Source organism: Oryctolagus cuniculus, chromosome 13 (genome assembly GCF_051225735.1).
Source record: "Oryctolagus cuniculus isolate XC-2025 breed Fujian yellow rabbit chromosome 13, ASM5122573v1, whole genome shotgun sequence".
Taxonomy (NCBI): domain Eukaryota; kingdom Metazoa; phylum Chordata; class Mammalia; order Lagomorpha; family Leporidae; genus Oryctolagus; species Oryctolagus cuniculus.
The window spans coordinates 22,609,816-22,626,320 of NC_142879.1; the positions used below are offsets into that span (position 1 = coordinate 22,609,816).

A 16,505-nucleotide genomic window follows, 5' to 3' on the forward strand; every position below is an offset into this window, starting at 1 on the left:
AAGAAATTGAGTTTTATAGAGGGAGGAAATCGATGAGTTTGGGGAAAAGGTAAATGTATTGATGAGGTGGGAATACTGTTTTTGCTGATATATTACAGACCCTAACTTTGAACGCAGCTTCCATGATGGTAATAGTTGTTAGACAGTGTATCCTACTGACACCCATATTTTAGTCTGCTAGTGTGGAAGAATTGAGACTTTGCATTGGGTATTTCTTTAAAAAAGCTTTGTTTATTTGAAAGGTAGAGTAGTGATACATAGAAAAGAAGAGACAGGAAGAGATCTTCCATCCACTGGTTCACTTCCCAAATGGCCACAATAGCTAGAGCTGGGCCAAGCCAGAGCCAGGAGCCCACAATCCCCTCCAAGTCTCCCATGTTTGTGGCAGGGGTCCAGGTAGTTGGGTCATCTGCTGCTGCTTTCCCAAGCACATTAGCAGCAGCTCTCTGGAAGCAGAGCAGCTAGGACTCAAACCAGCCCCTTCACTGGGCATTTTTATAAAGAAATCTTGAGTATTGTCACACAGTAGGTTGAGTTGCCACTTGGGCTGCTTGCATACCATATCAGAATATCTGTCTGAGTCACAGCTGCTCTGTTTCCAATCCAACTTCCTACTAATGAATCCTTGGAGGCAGCAAATGATGACCATGTGCTTGGGTCCCTGCAACCCACATGGGAGACCCAGATGGAGTTATGGGTTTCAGGTGTTGGTCTCCCACAGCCCGGGCTGTTGCAGGCATTTCAGGAGTGATTCAGTGGATGGAAGATATTAGGCTCTCAGTCACTTGCTCTCTCTCGTACTGCCTTTTGAATAGATGAAAATAAACATTTAAAATTTTTAATAAATAGATATTTTGCAAACACCATTTACTTTTTTTTTTTTTTTTTTGACAGGCAGAGTGGACAGTGAGAGAGAGAGACAGAAAGAAAGGTCTTCCTTTTTCCGTTGGTTCACCCTCCAATGGCCGCTGCGGCTGGCGCGCTGCAGCCGGCACACCACACTGATCCGAAGCCAGGAGCCAGGTGCTTCTCCTGGTCTCCCATGGGGTGCAGGGCCCAAGCACTTGGGCCATCCTCCACTGCACTCCCTGGCCACAGCAGAGAGCTGGCCTGGAAGAGGGGCAACCGGGACAGAATCCGGTGCCCCGACCGGGACTAGAACCCGGGGTGCCAGCGCCGCAGGCGGAGGATTAGCCTATTGAGCCACAGTGCTGGCCTCTATTTACTTTTTAAACTTGCAGAAACCTTGCAAAAATTAAGATCTAACAAACATCTTTTGACATGGAGGAGAACATGCCCAGTTTTTGTAACAGATGATTTTTTTAAAGATCTTATTTATTTATTTGAAAGTCAGAGTTGCACAGAGACAGAAGGAGAGGCAGAGAGAGAGAGAGAGAGGTCTTCCATCCACTGGTTCACTCCCCAGGTGGCTGCAATGGCTAGAGCTAGGCCCATCTGAAGCCAGGATCCAGGAGCTTCTTCCGGGTCTTCCACATGGGTACAGGGCCCAAGGACTTGGGCCATCTTCTACTGCTTTCCCAGGCCATAGCAGAGAGCTGGATCAGAAGTAGAACATCCAGGACTCGAACCAGTGTCCATATGGGATGCTGGTGCTGCAGGTGGTGGCTTTACCCGCTACGCCATAGTGCTGGCCCCGTGGATGATTAAATTATAACCAAATCAGTGAGGGGCCGACACTGTGGTGTAGTGGGTAAAGCCACCACCTGTAGTGCCCGCATCCCATATGGGTGCTGGTTCAAAACCTGGCTGCTCCACTTCCAATCCAGCTCTCTGCTTTGACCTGGGAAAGCAGTGGAAGATGGCCCAAGTCCTTGGGCCCCTGCACCCATGTGGAAGATCTGGTGGAAACTCCTGGCTCCTGGTTTCATATTGGCACAGCTCCAACTGTTGCAGCCAATTGGGGAGTGAACCAGCAGATGGAAGACCTCTCTCTCTCTCTCTCTGCCTCTCCTCTCTCTGTGTAACTCTTTCAAATAAATAAATAAATCTTAAAAAAAAAAAGTGAGGTCAGAGTCAATGACATCAATGATATAAAGGTTACAAGCATAATCTATACCCTTGAGAAAAAGAGTTTATGGCTTTTAGTGAACAGTTTCCTATAGCAAACATCCCAAACAAATGCTATTTTCACTAGAACAGATTACATTAGTTTGCCTAATGCAAACGAATGTGGTTTCTTATAACAACTTTTAAAGATGCTGAAGTTGTGCTATTTCACAGGGTTGTCAATAAACTTTTTCTAAGAATTATTCATTTACCTGAAAGGCAGAGTCTCAGAGAGGGATGGAGGGATTGAGGGAGGGAAGGAGGGAGGGAGGGAGAGAAAGAGAGAGAGAGAGAATGAATCTTCCATCCACTGGTTCACTCCCTAAATGGCTCCAACAGCTGGAGCTGGGCGAATCTAAAGCCAAGAGCCAGGAGCTTCCTCCGGGTCTCCCACGTGGGTGCAGGGGCCCAAGAACCCAGGCCATCCTCCGCTGCCCTCCCAGGAACCCCAGTAGACAGCTGGATCAGAAGTGGAGAAGCCGGGTCTCAAGTGGCACCCATAAGGGATGCTGGGGCTGCAGATGGAGCTTTACCGGCTAAGCCACAGTACCTGGCCCTGTCAATAAACTTTTTTTAAAAAAGATTTATTTATTTACTTGAAGGTCAGAGTTACTCTGAGAGAGAAGCAGAATCAGAGGGAGAGAGAGAGAGAGGTCTTCCATTTGCTGGCTCACTCCCTAGATGGCCGCAACAGCCGGAGCTGAGCCAATCCGAAGCCAGGAGCCAGGAGCCAGGAGCCTCCTCCGGGTCTCCCACGTGGGTGCAGGGGCCCAAGGATTTGGGCCATCTTCTATTGCTTTCCCAGGCCACAGCTAAGAGCTGGATTGGAAGAGGAGCAGCCAGGACTAGAACCAGCGCCCTTATAGGATGCTGGCATTGCAGGCGGTGGCCCTACCCGCTATGCCACAGTGCTGGCCCCCGAGTCAATAAACTTTTTAAAAAGAAAATGTTCACCATGAAACCACCTGGTCCAGAACTAAAGTGCATGATAAAATAAGGAATTAATAGAGATTTACATTTAAGTTAAATCTTTATTGTTCCTAACTACGGTTCTCTATATTTTGTGGGTTGACATGACAATACTCTTTCCCATGTTCATCAATACATGCTTCCCCCTAACATATCTCACTCAGAATCACTATGATTTGTGAGTTAATTTTTTAAAATTTTAATTATGGCTGAATTAAAGTAGTTGGGGCTTCTAATTCACTATGTTTAAACCAATCTCTAGTTAAAACCACCCAGGGAATATAATATCTCTTCCTCATGGAAATATTTAATGTGATCTCCTACCTCCTCTCTTTAGCAACAGTCAAGCATAGCTTAACAGTGGGAATAGGTTCTGAGGAAGGTGTCATTAAAAGACCATTGTGCAAACATCATGGAGTGCACTTGCACAAACTGAGATGGCTATGAGGTCACCAAGGGACACAGTCTGTGCAACACTGTTGGTTATTTGTTCTATCATTGATCAGAGTTCATTATGCAGCATTTTATTTCTCTTCCCTATGGCTTATTTTTTGTTAGTTAACTGGAGGCTCAAATTCCCAAGTCTAACTATCTATTTGTTTATACCTATTTAATTTCAGATTGTTTTCTCATATTTAATCATGCTTAGGCAAAAACAAGACTAATCATTTCTGAAAATTATTGTACAAATGGTTGTCTTGTCTAATACAAACAGCAGCAGAACATATATCTTTTCTCATATGATGTTTTCCATCTCTTAAAACTTGCCTCCTGTTTTTTCCACATTCTTAAAAGTATAATGTTTTTGCGCCGCGGCTCACTAGGCTAATCCTCCGCCTAGCGGCGCCGGCACACCGGGTTCTAGTCCCGGTTGGGGCGCCGGATTCTGTCCCGGTTGCCCCTCTTCCAGGCCAGCTCTCTGCTGTGGCCAGGGAGTGCAGTGGAGGATGGCCCAAGTGCTTGGGCCCTGCACCCCATGGGAGACCAGGAAAAGCACCTGGCTCCTGGCTCCTGCCATCGGATCAGCACGGTACGCCGGCCACAGCGCGCCTGCCGCGGCGGCCATTGGAGGGTGAACCAACGGCAAAAGGAAGACCTTTCTCTCTGTCTCTCTCTCTCTCACTGTCCACTCTGCCTGTCAAAAAAAAAAAAAAAGTATAATGTTTTTGGCAAACTATTCTCTCTCTGACTTGTGTCCACCATGGAAATGGTAGGAGAAAAGATTGTAGCCCTCCTTAGCCTCAAAAGTCAGGGAGTAACTTACAACAAAAGCTATTACATGCATGTAATCCATTACTTTTTTCTTTTTTTAAAGATTTATTTATTTATTTGAAACTCAGAGTTACAGAGAGAGAGGAGAGGCAGAGTGAGAGAGAAAGGTCTTCCATGCACTGGCTCACTCCCCAGATGGACACAATGGCTGGAGCTGTGCTGATCCAAAGCCAGGATCCAGGAACTTCTTCCGGGTCTCCCATGCAGGTACAGGGACCCAAGGACTTGGGCCATCTTCCACTGCTTTCCCAGGCCATAGCAGAGAGCTGGATCAGAAGTGGAACAGCCAGGTCTCAAACCAGCACCCACATGGGATGCCAGCACTGCAGGCAGCGGCTTTATCCACTATGCCACAGCGCTGGCCCTAATCCATTACTTTTACAAAACATTTTCTAATTTTCATTTTTGGTCTCTTTGCTTCTTGGGATAATTAGTGCACAAATGCAACAAAATGTCATTATTTTCTTTTTTTTTCAAATTATTTATTTATTTGAAAGGCAGAGTTAGAGAGAGAGAGAGAGAGAGAGGAGAGAGAAAGAGAAAGGAGATCTTCCATCTTATGGCTTAGTCCCCAAATGGCTATAACAGCCAGAGCTGGGCCAAGCTAAAGCCAGCAGCCAGGAGCTTCCTACAGGTCTCCCACATGGGTGGCAGAGACTCAAGCACTTAGGCCACCTTCCAGTTCTTTCCCAGGTACCTTAGCAAGGAGCTTGATTGGAAGTATAGCAGCCAGAACATGAACTGGCATGCTGGTGTCACTGGCAGCAGATTAACCTGCTAGGCTATGACGCTGCCCCCCCTAATGCCATTTATTTTCATGTTAGAAATAACCCATAACGGGGCTGGCACCATGGCTCACTTGGTTAATTCTCCACCCACGGTGCCGGCATCCCATATGGGCGCCGGGTTCTAGTCCCGTTTGCTCTTCTTCCAGTCCAGCACTCTGCTGTGGCCCGGGAGGGTAGTGGAGGATGGCCCAAATGCTTGGGCCCCTGCACCAACATGGGAGACCAGGAGGAAGCACCTGGCTCCTGGCTTCGGATCAGCGCAGAGACGGCCGTAGTGGCCATTTGGGGAGTGAACCAATGGAAGGAAGACCTTTCTCTCTGTCTCTCTGTCTCACTGTCTGTAACTCTACCTGTCAAATAAAAAAATAAAAGTAACAAATTAAAGAGACAAGGTTTTAAATTGAAATAATCAGAATGAAGAAGTCCCTTCTCATGGGAAGCAGTGGGCTGATCAGTCATTCAGTTACACCTCCCTGAGTGGCTGGAGCCATAGCCATGTGGATGTGGCTAAGCTGGGAGGATTATTGATTATTCTTTATCTAGAGGTTAAGCTTTCCTCACAGGATGACTAGAACCGAATGGTCATCACAGTGAAGAGGAAGCAAGTCATATGAGAAGGACAGAAGGGTGCAGAGAGTTTCATGGCTGACTAGCCAGAAGAGTGGTTTATCGCTGAGCTAAAAGAGACTGACAGAGACAGAGGAACATCGCACTGGCCTACTCTATAGGAGATGTCAGAGCAAAGTAGACCTGAAAGGGTGCAAGCAGAAATCTTTCTTGGATAGAGAAGGCAGTTCAGAAACTGTAAAAGCAGTCTGAAGACTTACCAAGAAACTAAAATGAGACAAAAACAGAAAGAATACACATGGAAATGCCTTCTCAAAAACATTCCCCAGTAAGGCCTACTTTAATGACTAAAGACTGCATCCCCACCCCCCATCCCATATTCCCAATCTCACTTACCCTGCTGTATATCTAATGGCATATCCCCTTTTATTTCAATTAAGTTCTTACATTCCTTGGTTTATTTTCTGTCCTTCCAATAGAATGTAAACTCCATGAAGTGAGGAATTTTTGTCTCACCACAAGTATGTAACAAACCTGAAATGTCTCTGGCACAAAGATATACTTACTAAATGAGTAAGTGTGCAAAATACCACTAAGAGCACTACCACAAAAGGAACATTCTCTAGTATAACTCTCTATCAAGTTCCATAGTACATCCTGTCCTAAGCTTACCCCTGTTTTCAAGGCTGCTCATGTTCTAATATACTTTCATAGTCCATGTGGGTAGCTACAACAATACCACAGAGTTACACAGCAAATCATTTATTTCCCACAATTCTGGAGGCTGGGGATCAAGGCACCTGCAAATGTGGTATCTGGTAAGAGCTGGCTTCTTAGTTAACAAGTCACGTGTCCACATGTGGTCTTCTTACCATGTTCTCACACAGCAGAAATGGGGTGAGGGAGACACTAATCCTATTCATGAGAACCCCATAATCATAAGCTAATTAATTAACCAAGGGCCAGACTTTCTAATATTACCACACTGAGAGTGAGAATTTCAGCATATAAATTTGGGAGACAGACTACCAACATTTAATCCATTATACCAACACCAAATTTGGAAAGCAAACCTGTCTTAATTTAGATCACATTATTGATCATTTCACACACCTTCTAAATCCTCAGTTTTCCCAGATTTGTTATATCTAATTATTTTGTGTACCTCTCTCTCCCAATTTGGCCTTACCCACACAATTAACATTATCTCTTGTCTTTCTTAATCTCCACTCAGGCCTAAACATGCACCATCCCCAGACTATGAGTTGAGACCACCTACATCCATACAAAATAATTATTATTTAGTGATTTTTAAATCTCTACTTATATAGTAGTCAAGTAATAATAAAAAACTATTAACTTGTTTTCTATAAAATTCTTTCCCATTTACTATCATCTTTGTGAAGTATGTAAGACCATTAATAATGATATCTCAAAGTAGAGAAGGCTCAGGTACAGATATATTTAGTGGCTTGCTTAAAGTCATACTAACAGAAAACTTTAGGATTGAGGGTTTTAGTCTAGAGTATCTGATTCAAAATACTGAGCCCCATAAGCTAGCTGATGTTAGTTTATTTCTGAATCTGAACGTGTATCACAGAAATATAATGTCCAGAACTATATATAATACAAAGCTTGGGTATTTTTTTCTTTCAATATTTTTTGCCCTATATTTTTCTGGATTTATTTTAGCTACTCTGGTATCTTGAACCAGTATCTTTCTAGGGAATTGTAGGTAATCTCTCCTTTTTGACTCCTTTCTGAGTTACTAGCCTAAAAGAAAATAAATTTATTTCTTCAAGAGCATGTCTCCACATTGAGCTTTAATGAAAGCATTCCTGTTCATTCACACAGATTTGCAAGTTACTCCTATAATTCCACCTCACTAGCTTAACACTGCATTAGCAAAAAAAAAAAAAAAAAAAAAAAAAAAAGCTGTAACCTGCACATGTTGATATTTCACCATACATTTGCTATTTGTAATGAACATTACCCAGAATAAGTTATGACGGATCACTAAGGAAGAATACCATGAGACTTCTCCATCAGAGCCCATTTATCCTGGACTCTTCTTGCTGCCTCAAACCCATTCCCATTTTACAAAACAGTCCTCTTCTCCATAGTCAGAAAAAGCCTTCAGTGGTATGATGCCTGGAGGGATCAAACTACTAAGGCCATCCACTGTAAAGGCTCCTGCACTTTCCTATATTCACGTTAACCACCAATAACCAACCAACAGCCATTCATTCAACCTATACTCACTCAGGCCATACTGGACCACACCCCATGTATCAGTCCTCACCCAAGACCATTCATATGTTACTGGTTTAACCACTTACCTATGCCTTCTTGGAAACCCATGAAACCTGACCACATAACGCCACCCTTCCTCCTCCATGGCTTTCAAGTTTGACTCTGCAACCCATGTAAACTCTGGCCTCTGGCTCAGTCTTATTCTCTGTCTCAAGTGCTGCCCTCAGTCTAAGATCCATGAGAATGTAAAGAGTTACTGAGTGATGAGGAAGTAGTAGTAAGTGGTGAATCTCTTTGTGCTTCCATTCTTAAATCCCTAATACCAACTCATGTGTAAAAAAGGTACTATTATTATAGTGTTTATCATTTCATTTACATAAAATGAGGTGTTTATTAAATAAGGCACAAACGGGCAGTGTGGCGTGCCATGTGAGAGCATGGACTTTGCTGTTAGTAAATCTGTGTTCACAATCACTTATTGGCTATGAGAACTGGAGCAAGACACTGATTCTCTCTAAACTTCATTTTTCTTGCCTGCAAAATGGAGATAATAGTTCCTACCTAACACAATACCTCACTTAAGATGAATGTCAGACCATGTTAGCTATTCTATCACTGTTAGTAATGCTTTAAAAATTATTAAATACTTCTTTCTGCTGTCAGTTCTGATATACAGTTGTCCCTTGATATCCACAGGGGATTGATTTCAGGACACCCTGTAGGTCTGTGGCTGTTCAACAAGTTCCTAGTAGTGCAGTATTTATATTTCACTTACACACATCCTCCTGTAGACTTTAAACCATCTCTGGATTACTTATTATACCTAATCCAGTGTAAATTCTAGGTAAATAGTTGTTGGCTGTATTGTTTAGGGAATAACAAGGAAAAAAAAGCTTGTGTTCAGTACAGATGCAAGGGATTTTTTTCCCGATTACTTTGAATATCTGCTTGGTTGAATGTGTGGATGCAGAACATGTGGATGTAGAAAGCTGACTGTAACTTTATGACATCATCTGTTGCTCAACTGTTGGTACTGCATGGACAGAAAACAAAACACGCTTCTGCACCGCAGGAGACAAAGTTAGTTGTGTCTCAGGCTGCCATACGGTCATTTATGGTCATTACGGTCATGTCTAGTATGAGCCTGAAGTGTCAAACTCTGTGGCGGGTCATATTTACTAATCAAGATTATTTTAGAAATAGTGAAATGTGTTGTTCTACAGCATAGATATCTGGCTATAAACAATTTAGAGTCTTCTGGAACAACCCATAGGATGGTTTTAGCATGATTCCCTAATTCAAGTTTTTACCTGGTGTTGAAAGATGAAATTTGGTTATGTTTGTCTTTTTTAGATATCTTGCAAAGATATTAGGAACTTGGTGCAAATTATCCTTTAAATCTCAAAATGAAAGTCGCTGATTTCTTTCAAAACCAAAGCTTACATGATTAAGGCAAATTCCATTTTTCCCCTCTACCAATTAGCAACAATATGGATGAAAAATGTAAAGAAGTGAGAATCCACTTACATCCTCAAGAAGATATTTGTGTTCATCCTCAAACTCTTCTATCGGATCAAGAACATAGCAGGTACCTCTACAAACACTAAATTCAAAATGTGTTCAATAACCAATGCTAAAAGTGGAAACAGAACTTGAATATGATATTGTACTATGTAGGTTCCTGATACCAAAGAATTTAGAGAATACTTTAGGAGCTGGAAACTCTGCATTATTTTTCTGGATTGTTGTTTTTTTCCAATGATTTGGGATGATGACTCTGTTAGTGCTGTGCACAGGAACTATGTTTTCAAAGCAACCCTGTATTCTTATGTGTTTATGAGGTGAGTTTTTGGGAAATAGCATGCTTTTCCTTTTCTTGAGGAACACAAGCATTTGCTGTGATTACTCTGATTTCCTGTAAATGTGCAGCAGCTCTTTTTTTTTAATTATATTTTTATTTCTTTGAAAGGCAGACAGAGAGAGACAGAAACACAGAGAGACAGACAGAGATCTCCTGCCTTCCTGTTCACTTCCAGATGCTGTTTGTAACTGCTGGCCCTTCAGCAAGAGGCTGTTGCCCCCTACACAATAGCATATTATCAGTCTCTTTCAGTCTCATCTTCCCACCCTTTCCTCAGGCCTCTCTCTCATTAGATGCACCTTTCATTTGTTCAAATCTTGACTGCCTTCTCAGGGTACCTCATTCTGACTCTTGGGCCTCTTGCAAATTTAAAACTGCATTTTTTTGTCATCACACAGGGCAATTCATTTGGCCCTTGCTTACTCTGGCTAGGCCCAGGAATCCTAAAATATCCTCTCCATAGATCCTCAGGACATATTCAGAAACCACAGGGCTATGTATACTAAAATGGAATTAGGCTACTCCTAATACAGACACAGTGTCACATCGGTCAGCAAATGTACTTTCTTTATATCCTACTTCTTTCTCATATCCATGTGCATTCAACTGAACCTGGCATTTTATTTCTACACAGATGTCAAACATACTAAATTCAGCGGCAGAACATGGAAGAGGTCCCAGGGAAAGGTAAAGTGATAGAAAAGATATGTTATAGTCAACCAAGATAGAAGCAAAGGCAACTCAAATTTCACTAAATAACAAAAATACTGGCTGCATCGTATTTTCTGCTATAACAGAAATGAACTTTCAGTGCCCTCTGTTTATTTTCTGGCTTCCTAGTCACTTTGCTTCTGTTGTATAATTTGTTTTTCACTACTATTTACAAAAGCAAATGAAATATGCACTCTTTTCTTTAAAAATTCAGAATTGATCTGGACTTTTTAAGGCCTTTAATGGTCATCTAATCTGACCCCTCTCTAATAGGTATTAGCATATGCCTTGGGGTGCCTGTTGGTAATACCAAGGAGATTTAAAAAGTCATGAGATAACAATAGCATGGCTTCCTATGAGAATATCTTTTCCTAATGCTATTCCAATAGTTTGAAAGGAAAATAGCATTATTTCTATATTAGCACAAATATACTTGTAAGGGAGTGAAAGGAAAATAATGCAGCAGGTTTTAAGATAAAAGAAGACCAAAGGTATTGCACTTTTAGGGATGCTTTAAGTTATGCATCCAAGTTCTTAGATGAGGCCCTCACTTTCCTTTGCTCTTGGAGAGCTGTGATAGAAAAGCTGTGTAGAGCTGATTCAAGGTCAGCCACACTACCATGAATTACAAACAGATAAAGTAACAGTAGACTGTGAGGACAATGATCATTCTCGTAAGAGTTCATTTTTATATTCCACAAAGGTGCTTAAAATATTGTTTGATCTAGACACATTCCTGCCAGGTTATCTGCCTAAAACTCTCTTCCACCTTTCTTCCTATTCAAGTTTCATTGACCCAGCTCAGAATTCACTCATCCAAGAAGCTCTGCTGAACAACACCAGTCCAAAATGATGCCTCTTTTTGAATCTCGCAGCATTTCCTGACTGTACTGCCTTTAAAATAAACAATTGTAAGAGTAATATGTGCACATTATTAAAAAAGAAAATACAGAGAAAATTAAAATATAAAAATTACTTGCAATACAGTCTACTGATAACCTTGTATTTTTAAACTTCTGTGCATGTTAGTTTACATTTGTAGGATTATGCTTTAAGATTACATTGATTGTATCTTATTGACTCCTCTTTGTTTTTCACCAAATGACAACCATTTCTCCAGTCATTAGAACTGCATGTAATCACTTCCCATAGTATTCAACATGCTATGTGCTTTTTGCCTATTAACTCAGTTGCATTCTCTCGTTTGCTCATTCTGTAAATATTCATTAGCCACATATATTGTACCATGCATTGTACCTATGTGTGTTTTCTTTCCCTTGCCAAATTATTGACTTTGAGTAAAGACCATTTGTTAACATTTCTCAAAACATCTGGGTACAGAATTAATCAAATAACTGGTATTCAGTAAATGCTTTCAAATGAATTTATCAAAATTTCATTTTGATAAGTGTTTTTGAAATCACTCTTTTACATCAGAGTATACCTCAAATTGTGTACATTGAATATTGATCACCTGTCAATACAAAGATAGGAAGTCCTGAACAGTTTTGTCTTTCCTTGTTAACATTGGAATTTTAACCACGTTTCACAGGAATGAGGTTAATCATTTGTGATAACATATGGCAGACAAGGAATGAGTTAAAAGTTTACACAAAGTATACCTTCTATGCACCCTAGTCAGGTGCTGGAGCACAGTGGGTCACGCAGGCAGAGGCAGACTCTGATCAGAGACACCGCTGTGTTACGCGACAAGAACATGTTGGGAGGCAATGCAGGTAGCAGGTGTGACATAGAAAGTGAATGATGGGGGCCAGCACTGTGGCGCAGGGGATGAAGACACCACCTATGGTGCCGGCATCCCATTTGGGCATTGGGTGGAGTCCCAGGTGCTCCACTTCTGATCCAGCTCTCTGCTATGGCCTGGGAAAGCAGTAGAAAATGGCCCAAGTGTTTGGGCCCATGCACCAGCTTGGGAGACCCAGAAGAAACTCCTGGCTCCTGGCTTTGGATCGGCCCACCTCTGGCTGTTGCAGCCATTTAGGGAGTGAACCAGTAGATGGAAAACCTCTCTCCCTCTCTGCCTCTGCCTCTCTGTAACTCTGCCTTTCAAATAAGTAAATAAATCTTTAAAAAAAAGAAGTGAATGATGATGAGGAATTACATGGCTGTAATCACCAAGGATCAGGTGAGCCAGTGGGCCTCATCAGGAGGCCTATCTGTTGGTACAAGGACAGCATTCCTGGTCTTGGGGAGAAAGGTTCCAGCAAGGCCAGGGAAGAATATGGATACACTGGACCAACTATACTTCCCTGGTTCATGCTTTACTGTAAGTAGGGGAAGAGGACTTGCTTTCTGAAGCAGACTCTCCTTATGGTTCAGAAGAACATTCAAGGAAATGTTTTATGCCTTAGGAACAACTTGCATGTGTTCTGGAAGAAGGTTCTTTTTTTTTAAAATTTATTCATTTGAAAGGCAGAGTGCTTTTTTTTAGTTGCTCAACTCTGAGGATATTTTTTTCTTTTACCAAGAAGAGAAAAAAAAAAGGAAAAGGTCAAGTTACTGTTAGTCTCTTATTTACTCAGTGTCTCAACTTACACCATACTTTCATGTGCCCACACATAGCAACCACAACAGAGGGCAATAAACACTTCTAATAAACTGGAAATTTACATGTAATGTTAACATCATGATGTAAAATAAGCATGTAAATTCAGCCTATAAATTTTCAGCAGTTCAGTTGTTGATAATGCTGTCATCAAAATAAAAATACCTTATTATCTCAGTGTCCTTCCTTGACACAGTACTTGTTGAACTGGAAAAGACCTTGAATTAAATGTTGGCTGGAAAAGAGCCAAGTCTTTTTAACAACGTGAGGTCTGAGATTCACAGTCTTTGAAGCGACTTCACAGAGGCAAACATATGCACTAGAAGATGCTGAAGCTTTCCCATATCTAGCAGAGCTTCCCTCCCCTTAGTTTGCATTTCTGTCTGTCACTCCCTCCCTGGTGCTAATGCACACATTATCTTCTCAGAAAGACAGAGGACACTTAGGGTATAGAAAATAATTTCCATTACTAAAGGAAGAAGGTATGCAGAGGAGCTTTCCATTTTTCTTATTTTAAAATGTTTATAATATAGAATAGGCTCATTAAGGATAATTTGGGAAATGCAGAGAGATACAAACACTAATAAGTCATATATAATTATGACCAGTGATAACCATTGTTAATATTTTAATTCATTTTCTGCCAATCTTTACTAATTTATGTATTTCTTTATATACACATGTCTTCTTTAAAGTTCCCTTGTATTTTATGGAGCAAAATCTATTTCTTTTAAATAGATTGGAATAAATATATGCTCCATAAGTTTTTCATTTCTCTAGGAAAGGAAAATAATTTTTTTGCTAAAAATACATTGAATGATTATTGGGGACAGTGGTCAAGACTACACAAGAAAAATATGTAGGAAAACAATGAAAGTTAGGATATTTCATAATCTATTTCAAAAGCACTTTATACTATGTTCTGTATTAAAAATTAAAATAATCATTATTAAAGGTAACTAGCTCATCTTTTTTTTATTTTCTTTGACAGGCAGAGTGGACAGTGAGAGAGAGAGAGACAGAAAGAAAGGTCTTCCTTTTCCATTAGTTCACCCCCCAATGGCTGCTGCAGCTGGTGCACTGCGCTGATCCGAAGCCAGGAGCCAGGTGCTTCTCCTGGTCTCTCATGCGGGTGCAGGGCCCAAGGACTTGGGCCATCCTCCACTGCCCTCCCGGGCCATAGCAGAGAGCTGGACTGGAAGAGGAGCAACCGGGACAGAATCTGGTGCCCCAACCAGGACTAGAACCCAGTGCGCCAGCGCCACAGGTGGAGGGTTAGCCTATTGAGCCACGGCACCGGCCACTAGCTCATATTTTTAAAAAATATTTATTTATTTATTTATTTGAAAGAGTAAAAGGAGAGAGAGAGACAAAGAGATCTTCGAACTCCTGGTTCACTCCCCAGATGGCCACAAAAGCCAGGGCTGAGCCAAGCCAAAGCCAGGAGCTAAGAGCTTCATCTAGGTCTTCATGTGGATAGTAGGGGCCCAAACAGTTGGGCTGTCCTCCAGTGCTTTTTCCAGGCCATTAGCAAAGAAGCGGAGCAGCTAGGACACAAACCAGTGCCAATACAGGATGCTGGCATCACAGGCAGTGGCTTTACCACAACACTGGCCACATTAGCTCACCTTTATATGGACTGAGGATATCCTACATTAACGAGATAAGTGCAAGTGTTAAGAATATATCAGTCAGGGCCGGCACTGTGGCACAGCAGGTTAAAGCCATGGCCTGAAGCGCCAGCATCCATTGTGGATACTGGTTCTAGTCCCGGCTGCTCCATTTGTGATCCAGCTCTCTGCTATAGCCCAGGAAAGTAGTAGAAGATGGCCCAAGTCCAAGACCCGGAAGAAGCTCCTGGCTTCGGATCGGCACAGCTCCAGCTGTTGCGGCCATCTGGGGAGTGAACCAGCAGATGGAAGACCTTTCTCTCTGTCTCTACCTCTCTCTGTAACAGTGTCTTTCAAATAAGTAAAATAAATCTAAAAAAAAAAATATATCAGTCAACAGGTTTTAAGTTACAGTTAGGAGAAATAAGTGCCGGTGTTCTATTGCACAGTAAGGTGACTACAGATAACAATGATGCATTAAATCTTTTTTAAAAGCTAGAAGAAAGGATTTTTAATATTTTCACCTCAAAGAATTAATACATATACTTCATAAATATGTGCAATTTCTTATGTGTCAATTAAAAAGAATTTATCAAGTTAATAAACATGGGTTGACACTTTTTAAATAAGTGGCCCTGTGATCCTTAATCAGGCCACGCTCCTATAGTTAAAAAAATTTTTATGGCATTACAGACCATGCTAATAATCTCTAGAAAATGTCAGAATCTTTCTGGGTGTTCTAATAACAGCTTTGTATATGGCCACTGCTAATTTCTGTTGTTTTTTTTAAAACATTTTTAAAAAAGATTTATTTATTTGAAAGGCAAAGTGGCAGAGAAGGAGAGACAGAAAAAGAGATCTCCTGTCTGTTGGTTCAGTCCTGCAATGAAACCAATGGGTAGTAAGGGTCCAAGTACTTGGGCCATCTTCTGCTTGTTTTTGGCTTCTGCGCCGATTCGAAGCCAGGAGCCAGGAGCTTTTTCTGGCTCTCCCACGTGGGTGCAGGGGCCCAAGGATTTGGGCCATCTTCTACTGCTCTCCCAGGCCATAGCAGAGAGCTGGGTTGAAAGTGGAGCAGCCAGGTTTCGAACTGGCGCCTATATGGGATGCCAGCGCTTCAGGCCAGGTTATTAGCCTGTGCCACAGCGCTGGCCCCTTAAAGTTGCATCTTTAATGAATCTCTTATTTCCTGGGATTTTGAAGAAGTAACTCAAAGAAGGGCTAGAAATCAGTTGTTTGAGAATTTGCCTTTCTGTCATTAAAATAAATTTTTTTCCTTTCAGAATAGAGTCTGGAGCAATATGATTAATAAGTATCTGATGCCTGTGACTTTAATTGCAAGAAAGACACACAATTTTTTTTCTATTTTGTCAGTTATCACGGGAAATACTATATACACTGTGGGTAAAATGCTATTTTGTCTAGCATGACTTGTATTCTTAAGCATTTCTATTAACCTCTGGTCTTATTTTTTATCTGAAAAGCACAGGCTGGTCCAATTACTCTCCTAAGATATTTCTATGCTGGCTTATTTTCTTTCATGTACTGTTTTTTTTTTCTTTTTGTACACTTAAGTGTGAGATGTAAGTTGGTTAAAATCTATGACATTTAAATAGTTTTCTGTCTCCACCATTAAAATGAGAAAGGAATGAGACTTTAACTGCAAATCTATTTATGGAATATAGTGTCTATTATCAATTTACCTTTCTAAAACCTTTACTAGCAAAGAAGACACAAAAATAAATACATGTCCTTTCTGAGAAATGTCCTTCTTGCTCTCCTTGATTGTTATCAGAATCCCTGTCTTGGATATGGCATACCACAGTAATGCTTTTGCTGGT

General features: G+C 41.3%; 1 protein-coding gene and 1 long non-coding RNA gene across 5 annotated transcripts in view; one reads left to right on the forward strand and one right to left on the reverse strand.

Moving 5' to 3' along the window:
• The window catches only part of CR1 (complement C3b/C4b receptor 1 (Knops blood group)), a 96,163-nt gene extending 79,735 nt beyond the window's left edge, over positions 1-16,428 (forward strand). For both annotated transcript variants that reach the window (XM_017347820.4, XM_089311405.1), the window contains 3 exons: positions 9,400-9,504; positions 10,412-10,464; positions 11,275-16,428. In XM_017347820.4, the coding sequence (XP_017203309.3) occupies positions 9,400-9,504; positions 10,412-10,427 (121 nt within the window). In that variant the 3' untranslated portion in view covers positions 10,428-10,464; positions 11,275-16,428. The remainder of the gene's footprint in view (positions 1-9,399; positions 9,505-10,411; positions 10,465-11,274) is intronic.
• Positions 1-16,505, reverse strand: part of LOC103350988 (uncharacterized) — a 183,184-nt gene that overhangs the window by 164,103 nt on the left and 2,576 nt on the right. The window lies entirely within an intron of this gene.